This window comes from Rhamphochromis sp. 'chilingali' (genome assembly GCF_963969265.1).
Source record: "Rhamphochromis sp. 'chilingali' genome assembly, chromosome: 21".
Classification (NCBI taxonomy): domain Eukaryota; kingdom Metazoa; phylum Chordata; class Actinopteri; order Cichliformes; family Cichlidae; genus Rhamphochromis; species Rhamphochromis sp. 'chilingali'.
The window spans coordinates 9,077,891-9,101,477 of NC_137949.1; the positions used below are offsets into that span (position 1 = coordinate 9,077,891).

General features: G+C 40.5%; 1 protein-coding gene across 1 annotated transcript; it reads right to left on the reverse strand.

Annotated features, from left to right (window-relative positions):
• Window positions 1-3,476: 3,476 nt before the first annotated feature.
• Window positions 3,477-23,381, reverse strand: LOC308389628 (ryanodine receptor 3-like). The gene is made up of 13 exons (XM_080871117.1): window positions 23,368-23,381; window positions 22,416-22,515; window positions 21,777-21,871; window positions 21,013-21,087; window positions 18,915-19,071; window positions 16,353-16,517; window positions 13,648-13,721; window positions 13,355-13,535; window positions 12,902-13,037; window positions 6,374-6,469; window positions 5,073-5,191; window positions 3,848-3,981; window positions 3,477-3,721 (listed from the first exon to the last, which is right to left on the reverse strand). The coding sequence occupies exons 3-13, from the start codon at window positions 21,845-21,847 to the stop codon at window positions 3,517-3,519; spliced, it is 1,413 nt and encodes a 470-aa protein (XP_080727243.1). The 5' UTR covers window positions 21,848-21,871; window positions 22,416-22,515; window positions 23,368-23,381; the 3' UTR covers window positions 3,477-3,516.
• Between the last annotated feature and the right edge of the window lie 206 nt (window positions 23,382-23,587).

A 23,587-nucleotide genomic window follows, 5' to 3' on the forward strand; every position in this document is an offset into this window, starting at 1 on the left:
TATTTTTATTTTTTTATTTCAATGTTTACTGGTATGCTGTTGGGATAAAATGTAAGATAAAGCATAACACATCACATAAATTTAAACCAAATATAACTTCATTTGATAGGAAAACATTTTAAGAAATGGTTTCAGGTTTATTTTTCCCCTTTTGGTATGACCTGTTCTGTCTCATTAAGATAAAAATTAAGATACCAGGAAGCTGCAGCACAGTAACAAAATTACTTTAATTTGGTGCTATGCCATTGGTTTTTGTGTGAACCTACAAAAGTTCATAAGGTGCAAATTCATCAAGAGCCTCAGCAAAAACACAATTATAAATGCAGAGCCTTACTTTACACCTGCAGAGAAACTGACTACAGGGAAGAAGAACCCGTCTGTGTTGAAGTCCTCGAACGTGCCCTGGACAGGCTGCCCGTTGATCCTGAAGGACATACTGGGAGCTCCCAAATCCAGACAGCAGCTGACCACATCGTCTGAGTTCAGCAGGTGCTGGTTAATGGAGGCCACGGCCCTTGGGATTCGGCCTAGACAACAGTGTGCAGAGAAAGATAGGGAGGATGGATGGCTGTTACAGCTGCAAAGTCATTGCAAATGTAGGGCAGGATGATGGGCAAGGAGAAGAGAAGTGAGCAGAGAGGTTGGGAGTTGGGTGGTGAGTGCTTTAACAAGAATGTCATGAAATGGATGAGGGGAGGTGATGGGTCTTTTAGCAGATTTAGAAGGGAAGTGAGGTGAAATAGTTTTTATGCTGTTAGGCTGAGATTGGAAAAGAGAGGGACTAAGAGACTTATACCCCTGAAGCACCAAGAGGACAAAGATATGGACTCAAACTACTGACTGGTTCCTTCTTCTTATGCAGAAAGAAAAAAAAAAAACTGCAATCAGCTGGCGCTTTCCGTTTGAATGCAAACTGAATATGTACGGCATGCATATCAAAATCATTCAAAACGTTGCAAGGCTTTTCAGAAGATGTAAAAGAGAAGTCTAACAGGTAGAGGTTGGAAAGTGGAATTTTATATCAGTGTCCCAAAGATGAAAAAGCAAAGTAAAGAGGGGACAGCAGGCTCCTGCATTATTCACAAAAGGTTCTGTCAGGTCAAAGTCCTTCAATAACCCTTTTTTAATTCCACAAACTTGGAGTTACCTAACTGCAGTAGTGCAGAGTAGCATGGAACAAATTTAAAAGTTTATATTATATAAAGACGAGATAACAGAGCAAGTTAAAAGCTAGACTGTGCTTTTTCCAGCTTTCCAGGGCCATCAAATTTGCCTTTTTGCAGTAAGACTGTCTTTGACTGCGCATGGTTCCTAGTAATTACACGACACATGGACAGAATAAGGCCAATGGGCCAGAACCAGACCGCTAATCATCTCAGTCCGAACCACAAGATCTTAAAAGAAAAATGAAATAAACAAAATAACATGATTCAGACACAGATCTCTGAAGTTTCTCAATGTGATTGACTTCACTGAGTCTGTAGTATTACTTCATTGAATTCTAGTGCTGTTAGTTTCATTCTAGTGACAGGGAGTAGTGCAGGGGTAGGCAACTCCAGACCTCGAGTGCTGGTAATGAACTAATCATTTGATTCAGGTGTGTTGACCCAGAGTGATATCTAAAACTAGCAGGACACTGGCCCTCGAAGCCTGGAGTTGCCCACCCTGGTGTAGTGCCTACCAAAAAAACTGCTTAAATGTAGACTCGTTAAAATGTTAATTTAAGTGTTTTTTTTTTTATGTTTTCATGTAATACTTTCATTGTTGGAGGCAAGCTGTAAAAACATTACCTTGTAATTACTGTATCATTTCCTCTTAGTTTGATGTTTAGGGGAAAGGGGTTGGGGGAAAATATGTTGGGTAAATATAGAGTTTAGAAGTTATAAACTCTGTATTCAACACACCTTGTTTTGAACTAAGGACACAAGAGTCAGTCATGTGATATCTCTTTTATGGCATGTGTGATGTCTGAAAGAAGACACTGCCTAGCAGTTTCCAGGAAAAGAATAGAACCAGACAATGGAAACCTAATCAGTGATAATGGCTATCTGGTTACTCAATTTCACAGTTCCACAGACCTACACAACAACAACAACATCATTCTTGTTTTGTATTTATAGTTAACCACTGCACAGATTCAGCCTCTCTTCAGCTTCAGTATGATAGCTTTTCTGTCAGGAGGTCATCAGTTATCCAAGATGCACTGTTGGTTTTTGTCCATTATGACACACTACGTGAGATAAAAACCTTTTTTGTGCATACTGCCTATTTTCATTCTCAAACTGATGTGATACCTTGACTCACTATTGGGGATGGGTACCGGTGTCCGGTGCCATGATGGCACCGGTTCTGACATAAACGGTAGTAACCAGACCGAAAAGCAGCGCACATTTCGGTGCTTTATTTCGGTGCTTTTTTTTTCCTGAGCTGTGATACACTTCTAGCCAATCATTTTACGTTTCCCAGGATAGTAGGCGGGGCCAGGTACGTACGTTCAGTTAGAGCAGAGCTACAGATTAAAAATGTCCAAGGCGAAGCTGTTAAAAGTCTGGCTGTACTTCACAGCAAAAGATGCAAACTCAGCAGCAACAAGTGCTTTAAGCTGATACTGTGATACTGTCAAAGGAGGTAACACCTCGAATCCGATGAAACACCTGGCGACGCATAGCGTTTTTTTTTAAAAGCCGAGAAATGCGCCGTATTTGATAGCTTGCTGCGAGACCTCACACCGTGCACGTCGGGTGGGTTGCCAGTTATCGGACCCGGAGCAACATCCCCCAAAAACCCGAAGAATAGAGTCCTGGCCCCTAGCCCTGCCAGTGTAGCAGAAATGATGAGGATGATGATGCAGCAGCAGCCGTTCTTCTCTGCGTGAGTAGCTTAATGTTGTTCGTGTGTAATTTACGTTGAGTAGGCTAACCACGTTATTACATTAATGCATGTAAGGTGAACTAGCAAACATCATCATGGCTACATGCGGCTGTCCTCTTGTTTGATGGCAGATGCTCCCTTCACCCTGGACAAAAAGGCTAAAATGACCAAAGAAAAAGTGGGAAACAGCTGAACATGAGAGGTTTAGGACAAAGTTTGTGTTTTTTCCATTGTTTAAGCACTGCTTCCAGCCAAGAGTGATACCATATATGCCCCATAGCTGCAGAAAAGGCTAACATTGTTATCTTTTTACAAAAAAAAAAAAAACAAAACAGCTGAACATGAGAGGTTTTTGGACAAAGTTTGTGTTCTCCATTCTTTAAGCACTGGTTTGAGCACCGTTTAAGCACCGGCACCGTTTCAAAAGTACCGATTTGGCACCGGTATCGGATAAAACCTAAACGATACCCATCCCTACTCACTATGAATCATCCAGATCAGTGCATAAACTGTTTGTTGTCAGGTAGATTAAACGTAGGATAAAAACAGCATTGAACCTTAAGATTGTATGCATCTAGACTAAATATACATTATCTCTATATTTTCTTACATACATGGGTTTTGAATTTCAACCACATATGAGATCTACCAGCAGTGAAATCCATTGCCTCCCCACCCTTCTCCTCCACCAGGGTATGGAGCATATCCTTTAGTGTTGGCCCAGCCTACCCTCAGGTGGGTCGGCTCATTGGTTACAAAGTGGTCCACTTGGTCAATGACCAGCTCATAATACCACTTCTTATACTGAGCTGAACCTTCAGCTATGCCCAGGAAGATATTTGGTCTCATACTGGAAATGAAAACAGGGAAAGTCAACACTGGATTGAAATCGTCACTCCAAATTTCCACTCTTTAATCAGCTGTGTATACTGGGGCTACTGCATCCAGCAGCGGTGCAATACTCTAAATTCTCTACCTCTGAACATCATTGACCAATCGAGTCTGAAGCAGCAGGTCCCTATTGGGAAGGAGGTTGTCACAGATCAGATTCTGATTGGCTCTCACTGCCACTCCATTGCATACACAGAGGGAACAAAGGACATCCAGGATCTGACAGAGAAAAAGACACTTGTGTCAGACACTTTTTCCTTTTTGTGTGAAAATATGTCACACATCCACAGTGTGTCAGCGTTTCACATGCTCCGAGAGGAAATGATTAGTTATTCAGACAGATTCTCTGCAAGCTGTGATGCTTGGAGCACATTCACAGTGCGCAAGAGGGCCTTCAAGCAGAACTATCGTCCTCCACCTGCCATTCATGATCAGCAACTGCTGTTTACAAGAAAGCTCTTTGATGTCTTCTAACAAGTGACAGTGTAAATATTAGGAAACTGACATTTAAACACTGTATACACATCACTCGGCTGGAACAAATGAAACCATGATAAAGATTTTAGTACAGTTTTTAAAACCCAGTTTGACAGCTTAATTTTTTTTAACAGTTGTTGAGGTTTTATAATCCAATTAAATGTCTTTAGTGTTTAGTGTTTGTGTTTAAAAAAAACAGAGCAACTGGCACCAAAGTTGATCCCAATTTGGACTAGACCACAACGAGGAAATATGTCTCCCACCTCTGCCCGCAAAGGACCAACCAACAGCCAAAATGTGACAACGACTGAGCCAGTTGTGTTTTTGCACTGACACAGTGGAGTATTTTTCTTAGCCAAGTGTTTTCATGATGCAAATTCGAACAGCATTTGTTGATTGCTCTGAGAAAAACCAGAGACAATGATTGTGTTGGCACTTCCGGATTGACCCATTAAAGAAGCGGTAGCTGTAGAAATATAAACTTATCATGTAAAAACCTTATATAGGGGAAATCAAACCACACTTCTGCATTTTTAGTGGTGATTGATGATTCTATGTATGCATTGGCAATCCTAACTCAACTCTGACTTCAAGAAATCCTCTGCCAAGGCATAAAACCAAAGCAGTCTGTCTGTCTACCATCAAGAGCATTGTGAAAACTGCCAAGGTGAATTGTCTATACTCCACAAGGAGCATGGACAAAGGAAGAACCTGTGAAATGTTTGGTGTGAAGCCAGGTTGTTTTCTCTAAAATTAGAAGATATGGCACTAGACTGGCATTGGCACAAAAAGCTCCTTTCTTGTACCTTTTCTAGTCTAATATTTCTGCTTACCTTGTGGTTGCGTCCATGCTTGTAGAGCAGAGAGACGATGGATTTAATGTGACCTTTCTGGATGATGTTCAGAGCTTCTGGGCTTTCTACCAAGATACAGTGGAGGACTTCCAGAATACCTATAGAGTTACACAAAATGTTTGTCATTTAACAAAAGAAACATTTAGACCACATCCCAACATTGATAGCTAGGGATGGGTACCGGTATCCGGTTCTGACACAAACGGTAGTAACCGGACCGAAAAGCAGTGCACATTTCGGTGCTTTATTTCGGTGCTTTTTTTCCCTGAGATGTCATACGCTTTGGATTCTAGCCAATCATTTTACCTTTCCGAGGATAGTAGGCAGGTCCAGGTACGTACGTTCTTTTAGAGCAGAGCTACAGATTAAAAACGCCCAAGGCGAAGCGGTCAAAAGTCTGGCTGTACTTCACAGCAAAAGATGCAAACCCAGCAGCCTGCAACAAGTGCTTTAAGGTGATACTGTGCAAAGGAGGTAACACCTCAAATCTGATGAAACACCTGGCGACGCATAGCGTTTTTTTAAAAGCCTAGAAATGCGCCGTATTTGATAGCTTGCTGCGAGACCTCACACCGAGCACATCTACTGCGGGTGTGGTGCCTGTTATCGGACCAGGAGTTAGCAACATGAACCCGAAGAGGAGAGTCCTGGCCCCTAGCCCTGCCAGTGTAGCAGAAATGATGACGGATGATGATGCAGCAGCAGCCGTTCTTCTCTGTGTGAGTAGCTTAATGTTGTTCGTGTGTAATTTACGTTGAGTAGGCTAACCACGTTATTACATTAATGCATGTAAGGTGAACTAGCAAACACCGTCGTAGTTACATGCGGCTGTCTTCTTGTTTGATGGCAGATAGTCCCTTCACCCTGGCCAAAAAGGCTAAAATGCCCAAAGAAAAAGTGGAAAACAGCTGAGAGGTTTTAGGACAAAGTTTGTGTTTTTCCATTGTTTAAGCACTGCTTCCAGCCAAGAGTGATACCATATATGCCCTATAGCTGCAGAGAAGACCAACATTGTTATCTTTTTACAAAAAAAAACAGCTAAACATGAGAGGTTTTTGGACAAAGTTTGTGTTCTCCATTCTTTAAGCACCGGTTCGAGCACCGTTTAAGCACCGGCACCGTTTCAAAAGTACCGGTTTGGCACCGGTATCGGATAAAACCTAAACGATACCCATCCCTATTGATAGCACATTTTTGTCCTTTGCGCCTATCAAAAATCTTTAATCGTTTTAGTTTTTTTTCCTCTCCTCAATTTTTCCACTGAAAGTTTCTCATCATACCTGATGAAGACTCCAGTCTTTCCAGTTTGCTGACCAACCAGTCCAATTTTCGGGAAAACTGGGTACAGTTGTTCCGGTTTCCACGAATCAGTGCAGCTTAACAAACAACAAAGATTTCAAAAATAAAATATTAATATTATAAAAGTGCATTCCAGCAGCAGAATATCAGGTGAGTGGATACTGCAAACAATTTGACTTTGACTAATGAATAAGCGTCAGGTTTTCCTGATATGACATATGTGCATATGAAAACTCATTAAATCTGAATAGAAAATACATGAGAAAAATTGTAAAGGCACTATTAAACCAAGACCTCTATCCCCCATAAAAAGTTGAGGTGTATTCTCTTGTACCATCCTCTACACCTGTGGGTGACATTAAGAAGCCTCTTTATCAATATACTGTCTCATTTCTCACCATTTAGATTCTGGGACAGCAGACGGATAATGTCTGTGAAACACTTTAACAGCACTCTGTGCCAAAGGAATACTGATGGGTGTCTAATCTCCTTTAATTCTGCGCTCTCAGCCAAGCTATAGTTCAAAATGAACACATGGCTAGATCCACAGTTTGAGTCAAGGGCAAGGATATTCACTGTGACTGATGTGAATGTAAAATTCAAAGGTCAAAGACAGGCAGGAGAACCTGGGGCTGCACAGACTACAGGCTTTAAACCATGGTTACATAATCATACAGTGTATTAAGATATACTGTAATATTGCTAAGGCTTTAATGAAGACATCAATTTAAAGTGAAACGATTTGTCCCACTGAGTCCAAGAACAATTTTATCTCATTAAAGAAATAAATAACAAACAAGGAAAAAAGTAGATTGTTCAGTCAGAAAATAAATGTGAGAAGCCATATTTATTTTATTAATGTATTTATCCATTTTAATATTACTCAGTTTTTGCACACAGGACATTAGAATGTGTGCCTCCTTCAAGACATCTGGAGAGCTAATCACGAAGACTGCTTCAAGAGTAGAAGGCTGTGTTAAAGAATAAAAGCGGTCACACCAAATATTGCATTTCAAGCTCATTAGAATTGCACAAACTCTGTTTTTGCCCTAAATAATGTATTTCCACATATTTTTAGACAGGTTTCAATAAGCTGCTATACCCATTTCCCATTTCCCAGCAAAATATAAAAAAGAGGAGTGAATCAAGAAATGTGCATAATTACTGTACATCTTGCATCTTGTGTATTATAAATACCCACTAAAGTCTAGAATAATGCAAACCAGCCAATTAGAACATCGTTATTTCATGTTAGACTTACATCTGCATTTTGGAATGTAGCTTGGTGTAGACACACAGTAGAGGAGGTTGCACATCTATAGCTCTAGGAAAACTGGGCAAACTTTATCTGCTTAAGTTGAGTAATGTCTCCACACTAGTAAAAATCTCTACAACAGGTGGCCATTGTAAATAGTGGTGGGATGTTTTTATGTTTATCTTTAATACACAGCCTGACTTAACTTCTGGGGATCGTGACTTTTTAGGGCTTCCAGCCAGGATATCTGGGAAGCAGAAATGCATGCTAATTTAGCCTCAAATAAGCTAATTAAATTGACATTTTCATCAGATTACAGCTGATGACATGTAGACTTAAGTTTTGCAAATGAAATCCCTCTCTTCATACGAGTTTGTAAAGATCATCAATAGTATAATACAGTGAGGCTCATGGAAAATTCCTGCTTGGGGTGATATTGATGTCCATAATCTCATCATTTAACAAGCACACTGCCTACTTGGACAGATAACAGACCAATAAGAGAGAGAAGGTCAGAACAAACAAGGCCCCGACCAGGGGTGTCACTAGGTTTTAAGGACAGGGGGGGCTTAGCCCCCAAGAGATGCACACGACATGAACGAACGTAGTGAATGAGCACAAAATTTCACAAACAGAAAACAAAGACTGAGAAATTGTTTTCCTACTTTTTTGGACAGATTAAACATCCTAGGCCACCAATAGATCTATTGTTTTATTTCAGTCTGCTTTATAATACAGTACAACAAAAAAACAGAGGAAATGTGTTTGCTGCATCAATAACAAGAAAAAAACTGAAAATAAAAAAGTACATTTTTCTGGCTGCAATCACCAGTTACTTGGTGGGTGGAAGCATCAAAGAATGACATCTGTTTTTAAGAGTGGCAAATCGGTCAATCACTCTGTTGTGACTCAGATGCTGAAGCGTGTCTTTTTCAATAGACATGACTGCAAGACTGTGAAGTCTTTTCTGACCCATTGTTTGACGCAGCCAGGAGTGCAGCCGACGCAGTGCAGCCGACGCAGTGCACTAAAGGACCGTTCGCACGAGCAGCTGCTGACAGGCACTGTTAGGGCAACTTGGATGGTTGCCTTCAGAGAGGGAAACATGTCTGAATCAAGGAGGTTGTACACAGACAACATATTTTTGGGTGGACATCCAGCCTCTGTTTTCCGGGTAAGAAAGTTTCTGGCCACCAGAACCTCCTCTTTTTTCAGGTCAAGTCTGTAGTGCTTTGCAAGTTCATTCAAGTGTGGTTCACTCAAGAAGTTCTCAGATTTAGGACTGCATGCCTGGACGCCTTTTAGCAGCCCTGCATCTACACTGCAAAATCTTTGATCAAGCTCGCCAACCATCCGATCCACACAAGGGAAAAGTAACTCTCTTTTCAATGTGTCTGAGTTGTTCAATTCAGTGCGTGAACCCACAGTTGCCTCCAGGACAAAATCCTCCATTTTCCTCTGTTTGTGCCTTGTCTTGGCACCTGGTTCAGGGATACTGTGGGTGTTACACAGGGCCTTGGTTTTCTCATACAGCTCTGTAGCAAATGCATCTGAGTGTTTGCCCTTAAGTGTGTCACACACAGCTTGTTTGCAGATAAAAGCTTCTGCCAGGTCTAAAGTCTCTTTCTGCAGGAATTTGTGGAGTCCTTCGGTTACAGACAGAATCGACTGAAACATCAGTAGTGCATAGACTGCTGAGAACTTGTAGAGCTTTGCTCTGAGACCAACAGCTATGGGGGATCCAATTGCAGATAGGCACTCCAAAATGGCAGGCAATGTCTCAAGAACTGCACTGATTGATCGCAACTGACATGCCCAGCGAGTGTTTGAAAGTTGCACAAGCTCAGTTTTTGTCAATCCAAGCTTTGCCTGAGTCTCCATGAACTTATGATGATTGACTAGGGAGGTGCTGAAGAAAGAATACACACACTCCAACAAGCTGAAAAGCTCCACAGCCTCTGGGACAGCCTTGCAAGTATTGCACAAAACCAGGTTGAGTTGATGAGCATAACAATGCACATAGATAGCCTCAGGATGGAGCCTTCTAAAATGTGCTTGTACACCTCCAGTGGAGCCACTCATAACGGCTGCACCATCATATGTTTGTGCTACACACTTAAGCTCTGCAAGACCATAGTTTTGGATCTGCTGCTGAATCTCATTTGCAATGGACTGGGCATCAAATGATTTTATCTCTGCAAGTGCAAGGAAACGCTCCTTCACTGCCCCCTCTGACACGTACCTGACACAAACAGCTAACTGCTCTGCCTTTTTATCCCTTGCCTCATCCACCATGATGGAATAGACTTTAGACTTTGTCATTTCAGATACAATGACACTAGTAACTTCCTGGGCACAACAGTCAATCATGTCATTCTGGGATGTTGGTGAGATATACTGTGCATTTGATGGGGGATTATGTTTTTGAAGAAAAGCATCAAACTCCTTCAAAAGCTCCATGCACGCAAGAAAATTCCCTCTGTTTGGGCTGTCTTCACCTTCATCATGACCACGAAAAGGGAGTCCCTGTCTCCCTAACATAGAGGTGACTGCAACAATTCGTCTGAGATACTCTCTTCTTTCGACTATCTCACTCACATTTGCAGTTGCTATCATCTGTGCAACGTTTCCCTGTTTGCTAGTTCCCTGGTAGCTTTTCCATGTAACAACACTGTCCTTATGTGTTTGTGCCATCTCATGCTTGCCAAAGATGACTAAAGCTTTCTTCCAGTTCTTGCAACCGTTACTGACCAAACTATCATGTTTGATGTTTTTGCCAAACACTCTACATGGGAAGCAGAAAGCTGCACTCTGGTTGACTGAATATTCTAACCAGTTGTGCTTTTCAAACCAGCTGTGGTTAAATGCCCGCTTCTGTGTACCAAAAGTATCAGCTGGATAGCTCTTCAGCTTCACCTGTCTGGGCCCTGTGTCTTTGTCACCTAAATCAAACCCTGTAGTAGAATGAGTTGCTGCAGCTGCTTCATCATTTTCCCTCTCTTGGCCTGTTTGCTCTCCTCTCTCTGTAATAACTTGATCTTCCTCTGCCTCTCGATCCATTTGCTGCAGCTCCTCTGTCTCTCCTTGCTCTCTCTGACTTGAACTTGCCTGTTGACCTTTTTCTCCCTCAGCCACTCCTTCTGCCTCACCCTTCAAGATACATTAAAACATACTGAATTGTAATGTAAATTGCTAATATCATGACTTCTGCTCCCGCTCCACAGTAATTTGTTGCTCCCAAATATTTTGAAGTTACAAACATTATATTTTGAGCACGCATGTGACTAAAATGGTTGCAATTTAAAGCCCTGAAAAATATTACTAAATTACTTGAATTGAAGTAATATTAAAATAGAACCCTCAAAAATATGTGAGTCAGGCTAATTTGACTTATATACATATCTCTCTCTTTGCTCTCTCCACTTTCTAACCTTGACTCTCCTAAATAAAAGCTCAAGTTAAACAGGTCTTATATGTTGTACCGTGACTGAAATGTTTCATATTTCATATCCATATTGAGTCCCATAAAATTCTAATCAGACTGTCTCCATCACAAATGACTCCATCCTTTGACTCACCTCTCCAGCAGACGTCTCTCCCCTCTGCCTCTCTGTGCTCCTCTGCCCTGACTCCTACAGGTTAATGGGGATGGAGTGATTATTATTATTTCCACTGATGATAACCATACCTGAATGAGCTCAGCTGGATTTTTCAGAGCTAAAACGAGTGACAGAAATTAACATTATGCTAACAATTTAACTTAGTGCGCTAGCCAGGTTTTTATTTACAAAATGGGGAGCACCTGGTTCATTATTTACATGGGACTCTCTGCTGTTAGCTGGAGCTAACTAATTGTTACTACCAGCCAGTGATGAAGACTTACTTTCTTGAAAAACTTGCGTATATCCATGATTTCTTGCCGTTTGCCACATGCACGCTAGTGTTTCTGCAGGTGTATACGAGCGGAGTGTAAAGTAGCAGTGAAAACGAGGACTGGATTTTCAGTCATGTGGATGTCCCCTGTGAACAACTGGAAGGGATTGGATAACGAAGCACTGACGCTACCTTAACAATGTAAAGCGAAAGGGACCAACCGAGTTATGATCATATTTGTGTGAATAGCGACAGGTTTATATTATTATTTCTTTAAACTCATATTCCTGCATCTTTATATTGAATTTGTCTGCAAGTTCTGTAAAAAAAAAAATCGAATAAGTTAAAAAAAAAAAAAAAAAACCCACCAAATTATTTAGGGGGGCTTAAGAATATTTTAGGGAGGCTTCAGCACCCCTAAAATAGGCCTAACGACGCCACTGGCCCCGACACAATTCATCATGCAAAATCTGCTACGCCATCCTGAGGGTGACCTCTCTGTGGGGATGGCTAGAGTGTACTCAGAGGAGTGTATTTGTGGGTTTTGAGCACGTGTGTTTGTGTGTAATGTGAGGAAGTACATGTAGGGGAGGTGGTGATGATTACAAAGGCAGTCAAGGTGAGCCAAGTGGAAGCGGTTGATGGGAAAACTCCAATGACAGGAAAACAAAGTACCCAAGAGAAAGCGGTCTGAAATAAAACTTTTCAGGGTCAGAGCTTTAGCATTCATGGCTCAGTGTGAGGCCCCGAGAGAATCAGATAATGCCAACACCTGCGATGGCTGGCATTTTGTTAACGATGCCATTTTGCCTTCAAATATTCAGCTCGATGCTCTATGATTATATCTACACTGCTTTCAAAACACTCGTGACCTAGATGAAAGCGAAGGCAGACAGTAAGACTGCAGGAGGCACTGCGTTTACATCTAAATGTCATGTAAGTGCTGTGACCAGCTTTGAACTGCAAATGTTGAACGAAGGAAGGAAGGAAAAGAATGGCATTAAGTGTCAATTAGATGATGCGACCAGCTGCTAACTCCAGATGTGGAGTGAGAATGTGAACAACAAAAAAAGTGAGGAAGTGAAGACAGAAGGGAGTAGAAAAAAGAAAATAAAGAAGGTGGGAAGCGAAGGAAAGGAAGGAAAGAAATGAGGCATTAAGGATGATCTAAAAGCTACAATATGGAATACAGGAAATAAGGGGTGGGGGGTTAGTGAGATGAGAAACATAGAAGAGAAGGCAAATTCAGTCAATTGAGACACTGAAGGAAGATAAATACTACACGTCTACCCTGAACCAACAGCTGACAGTGTTAAAAAAAGAAAGAAGAAAAAAACAAACGATGTGGATATTTCATGTGATCCATCACTCAACTGTTTACCTAAGAGTTCATAAAGCAGGTTGAGAATGTCCTTCCACGCTGCGCCAGCTTCCTCCCCAGCCACCTCCCCGAAGTGGGCTGCACTGTCGTACAGGTTCATTCGATCAATGCATTTGGACAGAAGACTCAGCATACCCTGAGAAAAATAAAAGATATATACATAATTATTGTGTATTCTTTTACAAGAATTGATAATAACTGAATAGCAAGGAGCTAAACAAATACAGATGATGAAAGATTAATAGGGACTCATTAAAATACATTAAATTTATGTAACCAAAGTCGAAACATACATTCATTTAAGAACCTAAGGTTTTAACCACTCCCCCCCCCCCCCCCCACACACACACAAAAAAAAAAAACACTTCCTGCATAGCATCATCTAAATGAGAAACATCAGTGTATGAGAGGTTTTCTTTTTGCATAGAAATTAATCACACCACCCACTCTCACCTCCTCTTTGAAGAGGTCCTGACGTTTGATGAGTGAACGGAGAAGACACTGCTTCTCTTCATGCTCCAGCTCAGAATCGGGCTGCTTAAAGTACTCAATCAAATCATTCAGTGTCTGTAGCACCTCTTCAACGTACCCGGCCACTGCTGTAGACTCTCCTGCTGCAATGCTGTCCAAAGCTCTGGGAGGAAAAAAAGGCAGAAAAGACAGAGAGGGTGGATCAATGTGTAACATTTTACAAACATTTAGTGTGGAGCTTTTGCTAGAAGCAAAGAGGACCCTCCTAGAATTACTTGATGAAGTTGGTAAAGAGGAACGTGGTGTTACGGATGATGCGTGCAGCCCGAGACTCCTCATGTTGACAGCGCTGGAGGATGAGCCCGTCATCCTGACTTACTGTAATCAAGCAGCCTAATTTAAAAAAGACAGGGGGGTGGGGGGAGGATTTAAATGTAAACCCACCACCCGTCACCTCCAACACGTCTGGTGCTTTGGCATGCGGCCAAGGCTGCAAGGTCTGCCTGGCGCCAGCACGACGTGGTATTTGATGTCCCTGGACAAACGCCCGGCAATGAGCAGTGTTTATATGCCACCCTAATCCTTCTGTCTCACCCAAAACTAACTGTCACCCTCCACGTGGCCAATTATCACGTTTAAATGGGTTTCAGCCTCATGTGCACTCTCTGTGGGTCTGCAGAAAAGATGGGAGTGGAGTGTGGGTGACCACATCTGATGTATCCAAGGCTAACATTTTTAATGCATGCTCAATCATCCAGGTAAGGAAATCCCAAAAAAGATGATTCTGTTCATCTGGATGTCGTGTTTTCTATTTTGTCACTCATTCATATGACTTTTTCAGTCTCAGCTGACTGCAGGTTTCCCCAACCTTATAAACAGTACATTTGCATAATGACTGACACTAGCACCATTGACTAACAATGGGCTGTGGGGTCAGTTTCATGATCATAAATATGCATATTGTCATGACCAGTTACAGAGAGTTGGGGAATGGCTCCAATCACAACACTGTAAGATGGTGAAAGATGTGTCCTCCTCGATGGCCTCCTTGACTCACCGCTCAAACCAGCGTTCCTTTCTGTCCAGGATGTGTACCTGCTCATCATTGAAAGAGTCCACTGGCCTATAGGTGTAAATAGACTGCGGATTCCTAGCCTGATCAGTTAGCTCTTCTGGGTTGTGTCATCCGCAAACATTGTTTTCAGTTCCAAAAGAAAAACATTTGACCTGAGTTGGTTGGGTGTTTGGAAGGCCAGCCATATAGCCCACTGACTGTGTGTTATTTGCGTATGCACTCATTGGCTTCGAGGAATGGCAGGCATTTATGGTCATGCTGTAAACAGATGGCAGCTATATATGTTGCATATTTGTATCACTACAGTATGTGCTGTGCAATAAATTATTCGTAATTATTCCTGAAGCAGTTGTTTACTCATGCTACCCATAAAAAAAGAAAAAAACAACGACCCCAAAACAGGTGCTTATCCAACCATGCAAAGTGGACAACTGCAACAACCCCAGAGTTTTACTGTCTGTGAGTTACTTCCTAATTTCTCTGTGTAGGTTCTCAGTCATCCACATCATGGTAGTCTGAGGAGCTTAAAAGAAAGAAGTTGTTGTACTTTGTGAAGTCCAGGCCCCTTCTTTTCTGCTTAATTTGCACCATTGAAGTAAAGTATCGACTGGCTTATATATTATTAGTTGGAGCAGATGAAGGGGTCAGTAGCAGAAGTGCTCTGCTCAAGAACTTCATTATACTACCTTGATTACTTTAGTGTACAATATGGGCAACTGTGGCTCAGGGGGTTGGGAATCGCATCTGTAACCGGAAGGTCGCCGGTTCGATCCCTGGGCTCTCTGACCTGGTCGTTGTGTCCCTGGGCAAGACACTTTACCCTACTTGCCTACTGGTGTTGGCCAGAGGGGCCGATGGCGCTTCTGTCAGTCTGCCCCAGGGCAGCTGTGGCTACAACTGTAGCTGCCTCCACCAGTGTATGAATGTGAGAGTGAATGAATAGTGGAAATCAGAATACTTTATTGATCCCTGGGGGAAATTATTTTTTGTTACAGTGCTCCATTTTAAACCAACATTAAGACAAGACAGACAATACGCTAACTAAGAATAGTACAATATATACATATATATACATACATACATACATAAGTCACGGTCGGTCACGGTCGGTCACGCTGGTTGGCGCATGCGCACTAATTGTAAAGCGCTTTGAGGGTCTCGAAAAGCGCTATATAAATGCAACCCATTATTATTATTATTATTAATATGCTGAGATGGAGTATTTTTTCCAATAAAGTCATTTTAGCATAAACACACAGGAAACCTGGGGCCGGTCAGCAGTACTTCTTTTGTTTATTGGTCATGTAAAATATAATCAAGTGACTAACGACAGTACAGTGCGCTGTGCATATGGAGGTTGAAGAGAATTTGGTGCAAACTTATTAAAAGTTTGTCCTTGACCAATAAAAAACAGATTACCTGGCTATTTTCATAGCAGTTATTTTGACATTCAGCATGAAGAGAGATGTAATAATTAATATTTGTTATGGTCATGTTCAATTCAGGTGGGCATAGCTGCTGGTGTTGCACTTAATGGAATGGGACCATAATTACCTTTATCTTAAATATACACTGTAATTATACCCTATGAAGGGTCTGAATAAGTGTGAAGAAGATCTATTCAGCTTCTAATTTGATTCATCTAAATAAACATAAACAACGTGTATTTTATGTATTGTTTTGCTGTGACAGTCCTGCAGGGACAGAGCCCCGGTCAATTTATTTTCATCAAACAGGCAAAATTAAACTGTTCATTGAATGGTCCCATCTACATCCCAGCTACATTAGTAAAAGTTACTGCAAAGTCTATTGATGCATACTCAATCATCTAGGTAAGAAAATCCCAGAAGGCTGATTTTATTCAAGTCCAAATCCAAGTTTTAAAAGAAAAAAAAATGCATTTACCCTTCTTTTTAGGGGACCAAGACGAGATGATTTGGCATCTGGCGCCTGGTAGGACAGCCACAGTCCTGTTGCCACATGCATGATGAAGCACACAGAGTCTCCGTACTTGATCTCTGGCACGCCCATGCCATCAATGTCCCTCTTTGGGCCAGTATCTCCCTTTTCCTGTAGCAGGAACATACACAGATTAGCAAAGAGAGTCAGACAGAAATAAAATCACTCTCACACACACACACACACACACACACACACACACACACACACACACACACACACACACACACACACGGGCATGCATATATATAAGCCTGGAAATGTGACAAATGAAGATGTATTGTGATTAGATGGTAATCAGAGATGCCGATTGCGGAGAATGCATTCATTGGCCTGCCAGGAGGTTGCTGCCGGCCTCATTAGCTCTGCTACATTTCTGGCACAGCAGAGATGGAGCGATGCCACTGATTGCAGTCGACAGCAAGTAGCGAGAAACATATTAAAGCCAATGTTCAACATGGCAAAGCTTTGACCTTTCCAGATACAGGAAATAGCAGGCGCAGGGGGTGTGGATAAGGGATGGAGAATAAGAGGGTTATTAAACAATCTATATTCTTCTAAAGAAACATGAGTTCTAAGTAAGAGCAGTGTTTTGCTGCATTGCCAGGAGTACGATAGAAAAAGACTTTGAAGTGATGTGAGTCAGAGGGATTTTTACACTGCATCCACTGGGGATAAAGGGATATCCATGGGAACAAATGGAGCTCTGTGAAGGTGACTCAGTGTGCACTTTATGTGGTTGTAGCGATTTTAACATAGGATAATAATTATGGATTGTTCACATATAAAAACAGTAAATCCCCCCCCCCAAAAAAGGCTGGATCTCTTCAGGTAAGGGAGGTTCAGCACAAAAATACATCTAAATTTAGTCTTTTCTCCTATTGGGTGTGGTTTAAAAAATAAAATAAAATAAAATAAATCACAGCTCAACAGAAAGAAAAAATACACAACCTGTAGTTTTATCACACTCCTGTGCTACCTTCTACTGCACAACAGTGTGTACCAAATTCATGGGAATAAATAAAAGACTTTCCATTACTGTTTCAAGTAAACCGTGTGCTCCTCTCTCGTGGTTATATCCAGCGTCAAGTCATTATTTTTGGACTACATGCTATCAAATGAGAGCCGCACAAACCCTCAGAGTTCAACAGAGTGAGAGTGGGAGAAAAATGGATGTGCAACTGCAGGAAAGAAATGACTAAAGGCAAATAAGAGATTACAAAGTATGTATCTAAAAAAAAAAAAAACACTATCAGTGCATCATAATTATTTTTAATATTGCAGTGGTGAGGGTGAATTTATTTTTTCTCCCTAATTGAAAACAGCTACAGTATATGCAAACCAGCTGCAATTGCACATGGACAACATGACTGCCTGCTCCAACGTTTACAGTGTGGTCAACTCAGCAGCTATGAAAAGGTTATTTTATAGTGGAATGGCATGAGCTCATTAAGGGCTTAGAGACTCGCTTTGGGAGTTGTTGATGAAGTAGTCAGGGTGAGATATTTTGAGTCCTCTTTTAATGAGGTTAGTTAACTAACAACATTTATTTACATCAACCCCCCAGAACGGCTTCCAGATCTTGTAACTGCCTTGCTCAAAGCGCACATAAGAGTTAGCTTTAAAACAGATAGTATACAGTGTTGTGAAAAAGTATTTGCCCCCTTCCTGATTTTGCATATTTGTGATACTTTAAAGTTTCCGATCATCAAGGAAATTTAAATATTAGACAAAGATAACCAGAGTAAATACAAACAGGAGTTTTTAAATTATGATTTTATTACTTAAGGTAGTTATTCAAACCTACGTGGCCCTATGTTAAAAAAAAATAAAAATAAAAAAAATTGTTCCCTAAACTTTTTGCACATCAAGATGTTTTTGTACAGTCGCTTTCTTATTTCTGAATCATAAGAATCACCTTAATAGAGGCAAGTGAGGCCTGCAGTTCATTAGATGTTATTTTGGGCTCTTGTGTAACCTCCTGGATGAGTCGTTGATGAGCTCTTGGATTCATTTTGGTAGGCAGGCCACTCCTGGCAAGGTTGTTCTAAGTTTTATCCATTTGTGGATAATGCCTCTCTAGCCATGGTTCGCTGGAGTCCCAAAGCCTTAGAAATGGCTTTGAAACCCCTTCTAGACTGATAGATGTCAGTGACTTTGTTTCTTAGGTTCTTTAGATTGTGACAGGATGTGTTGCATTTTCAGATCTTTAACTCTACTTCGCTTTGTGAGTCTGTTTAAGTGATTTCTTGAATCAACAGGTCTGATAGGGAAATTAAACTTTGCTTTCTACAAAACAAAAACAAAAAAAGTAGTTAATCACATTTAATTTGAGATTTAACAAAGGGTGCAATTACTATTTCGTACAGAGCCAGATATATTTTGATAGCTTTTTTTCCACATTTAAAGTGTGAGAAAGACACAAAAAAAAATACTAAATCAGGAAGGGAGAAAATAATTTACAGTGTTGTGAAAAAGTATGTTTATACAGGCAAACAGAGCACTGACCTTGGAGGCCCTAAAGCAGAAAGCAGTGGCCGTGGTGTCAGACTTCACTCTGTCCTGCAGAACCAGTCCACGGTCTTCAGTCAGAGCAAGATAATGGCCGGTAGAGAGATGGCGTAGTCGGAAGGGCTGGCCCCACCGGATGTGGCTACCACTCCAGCTAAACACAGAGAACTGGTGTCACAAGCTTTGAGTGCAACATTGCCCTGAAATTTCTAGACTTGGTCATCTGTTATTGTTTTCACAGCATAAGGAGAGTCAGGCTTGGAAAATGCTTTTTCTCACATGCAGCACACGTCAGGAGATGGACTGTTTGCATTAGGTGAAGCTTGCTGAATATAGCCTCCAGGCTAGTAGTGAATTCACCCACCCACATGTGTTCATTCTCACATCCACCTCCATTGAGTAATCGCTAGAAAAAAAAAACAACTTTCTCAGCATTTTCTATTTTTTCCCCACCATGGAACCAACGGGGGGTTGATTTGATTCTTTTGTTGCAATAACAGGTAACAGGTACTCTAAATTGAGACTATCGACATAATTTAATATTTGAAAAGAAGTTTTTAAATTATTTTTGCCAGGTTTTCTTTACAAAAAAAAAAACAAAAAAAAAACACGCTATATTAACACAGACTCTGCAGGCACAATATTTAGATCTAAGTGCTCTAGACAACTGAGTTATTTGCGTAAATTGCCCAAACTATTCTGAAAATACAAAGCTGACTTCATTCTAGGAAATGAATATCGCACCAGTAATGTAGGATTTACCATATTTCCCTTCTTCCTATTTAAAAGAATGTTCAAATGCATGTAAAAAACAACCTTGAATTGCACTACCAACTAAAATGATTTCACATATCAACTTCAGAGCAGCTCCAGTTTCTCTCTACAGATGATGCAATTTGGGAAACATTGTTCACAATTCTCCCTTAAGTCAAAAGTAGAGACATGACCCTTAATAGTCGCACCTGTGGCACTTTGAAAGTGTACTGAGTCTGACAGGAATTCCCAGTGAGAGCTGGCAGCCGATGTAACTGGTGAAAAATTGCGTGGGTGGCCAGTTAAAGGAAAATGTGAGAGAAAGGGGGACGGTGATAGAAGAGAGGTAGTTCAAAGCGGGTGGTAAACAGAGCCTCGAATTCTGGAAACTCTGCCAGTTAATTGGTACTGACAGCTCGGAGAAGAGATAGATGGAGTTTATATATAACCTGGGAACCTATAGCCTCCCACAATTTCTTTGTATTTTGTTAAATAAAGGGAAATATTTGTAGTCATTTATTGAAACCTAAGGAAACCTCAATAGGAATATAGTATATAATGGAGAAACAGAGTTTGCACTACACTGATGTCCTCCCCCCCCCGCTCAAGATGATCACACACTGCTTCAAAAATGTTAAGATCTAGGCTCCATGTGTGTTTGTGCGTCTTTAATCCAGGTATGCTTTTCCTACATTGACAGTGTGTTTGGCTGCCAATCCAATGCTTTCCAGATGGTACTGTACATTTCTGCATTCATAATTCCATTAATTTTGACAAGATCCCCAAAACAACTGGCTGAAATGCAAACTCTAAACCATGACCAAACCTCCGCTATGGCTACACATGGCTGTAGAGACACACTTTGTACCTCTCTCCTGACCATAACTGATGACAAATTGAACTAAAAATTCAAAATTTGGAATAATCACCCCTTAAGACATTCTGTTACTGATTGTTATTCTAATTATTGTGTAATTTGGCAAAGTAATTTCTCCCCATTTCCATCATTAAGAATGGCTTTGTGACAGCTGCCTTTCCACTGAGACCATTTGTGAAGAACCGTTAGTGAACAGTAGAAGGATTAACTGAACGGCCGTATTGATTTTAAGTCCTGTGTCCCCTGTTTGTGTCCAGTTACTTAAGGACATAACTTTCAGATACTGTTTATTTACTGTAGGTAAGTTTTTTAGGCCGACCACTTCTCACCTCATCCAGTTTAGATAATAATATGTAATTTTTTCATGTTCTTTTATATCCCACTCAAATAAAACAATCCCTTTGTGTAATTTCTGAGAGAAACATATATTATTTATTTTATTTGTGTTTTTGAGTCAGATGTTACCTGATCCTCAGTGGCTCCACTCTCCACAGTGAACGGGCCCTTGATGCTCCCTTGCCAGCCTCATAGTTAACTATCCTAAAAGCAGAAGAAATAAATGTGGGCCTCAGTTAAGTAATTTAAGTGACAGAAACAACATGAACAGTCCAACATGGTATGCTTCTGTTAAAGCTAAAAACACCCTCTGTGAACTGGATCCCGAGGGAAATCTGGCTCCAGATTAATTTGTTTTTGGAGACATTTTGATGTTCTCAAGAAAAATATCACAGTGTCTCCATATATATGATTATTCCTGCTTAAACCTCACTGTGCAGGTCAGAAAACAAGAGATTCTTATATTTTATGATAGTGACTCAGGAGGGAGAAAAAAAACTGTTGGGTTGAAGGCTATTTCAGTGCTTCTCAATAAATAACAGCCTTGTAACCCTTCACACAGGATTACAACAGAAAGAGTTTGGATTGAAAAAAAAAAAAAAAAAAAAAAAAAGAGGCCTCAGGTGAATTTTCTTCAAAAGAACAAACACAAAAAAGTGGATTGAAAAGTAAATTTTGAACTCCTCCTATAACTTTAACATATGTGGTAAGTGTAAACGTTTTCAGTATTTCCTCACAGTTTAAGACAAAAAAACCAAAAACTTTTTTTCAGTTTTAAAGTGAAGCTTAAAAGTGACAACATTTTTTTAGTTTATTATTAATCATCCTCAAAACTATTTTCCCCAATGGTTAGTTTGAAAGATTTTATTAATTTAATTAATTAAATTACTAACCTCTGCTCCTCTTCACTCTTGTCTGCTCCAGGGATGGTCAGGCTCTCATCATGCCCATGACAGAGACGCATCACATGTCCACCAATTAAAAAAACCTAAAAGGCAAAAAAAAAAGTTCCATTTATTCATGAAAAAGAAATCATTTATTCTAATATATGGCTGCTTTGTTTTTCAAACACCATCAGTACATTAAAATGATGACAGGAAATAATACATTTTTAAATTATAAAAAGGTGGACTTTCTTTGAAACATTAACTTAAAATTGTGAGTTTAAATTAAACAGATTTTTTTATTTAGACACACACACACACACACACACACACACACACACACACACACACACACACACACACAGTTGTGTTTTCACATCCTTGTGGGGACATCTAATTGACATAATGCTTTCCTTAGCTGCTTACCCTAACATTAAGCATCAAAAATGAATGTCTGAACCTAACCCCAACCTAATTGTAACCCTGACACTAAAAATCACATTTTGAGTCTCAGAAATATCTTCAAACTTGTGGAGACGGGGATTTTGTCCCCATAAGGGCCTGTTGGTCCCCACAAGTATAGTAAACTTCCAATTTTTGGTCCCCACAAAGATATGTTAACATGGTTGTTGGGGTTTTTAAGCTTACCTACTGCCATGTTACTTGATGAGCAGGTAGGCTGGACATTCCACAGGGTCTGCATGAAGGAGGCATCCACGTGAAAGTTGCCATTGGAAATAGAGAGATGCTGGAAAAGAGAAGCACAGTTACGCGGGGAACAGTTGACCTTGAGTTAACCAGCTGTGTTAGCAGCAGGAAAACAGGGACATACAACACAATTTAGCAACAGTGCACAGACGAGGAAGATGTCCAAGCGCCTGGAGTTGAAAAGAGATTAAAACATGTCGTCCTTCTCATGAGAAGGACGACATGTTTTAATCTCTTTTATCACTGCAGGCCAAAGGCACTGCTCCATGTAACATGCCCAGATAATGCAATAATTCCTTTGAGATTAAAAATTAAGAAAGAAAGAAAAAATAAATACATTTGAAAAACACCTACTCCTGGTAGGTTGCATTCAGATGAAAGTGAAGAGTCGATATGAGTTTAGCTTTAAGCTACACCCAAGTAAGCATTGATGCAAGGATTTCTAACACATACAATACAGGCAAAAGGGTTTAGCAGCTGCCAATGCTCACACCCTAGAACACCATTAGGAAGTCCTTTAATTGTTCCAAAATATATTCTACAACATGAAAACAAGTCTTTACGAAATTCCCCTGAAAACATCATACTATCATACGATAATATGAGCACCAATTGAGTTTTCTTTCATTTGCCTGTATTTGTCCTAGCATGTCATTTAAAAATGTCTTAATCTGTAACAGTAGACATGCCAAGTCAAAACATCTATGCACTGTCTCTCTCAAAAACAATTTTTATCATCCTCACATTTATCCAACAAAATCACCCTGACTTGATAAAAAGACATAAATGCCCCTGTCCTAAATGACAGCAATACATTCACTGTGATGTAATGAATGACAGTAATAATGCAGTGATTGCTTTTGCATTTCTGAGGTGTCCCATTCTTCAATACCTGAATTTCCGACAAGCTACTGCAGGTACAGGCTTTACAGCATCTTTGGCAGATTTGCTTTAATTGCATATTTTCCTCCCCGAAGGACTGGTATGGCCACTAGAAGAGAGTGCAAGTCACTTTCCCATGCCAGGCACGTCAATGTCCCTCACTTTTGCCATTTCTCGCGCTGCCTTTTCCTCTGTTTCTCCTCAAATCCCCCTCTCCTCTCTTTTCCATG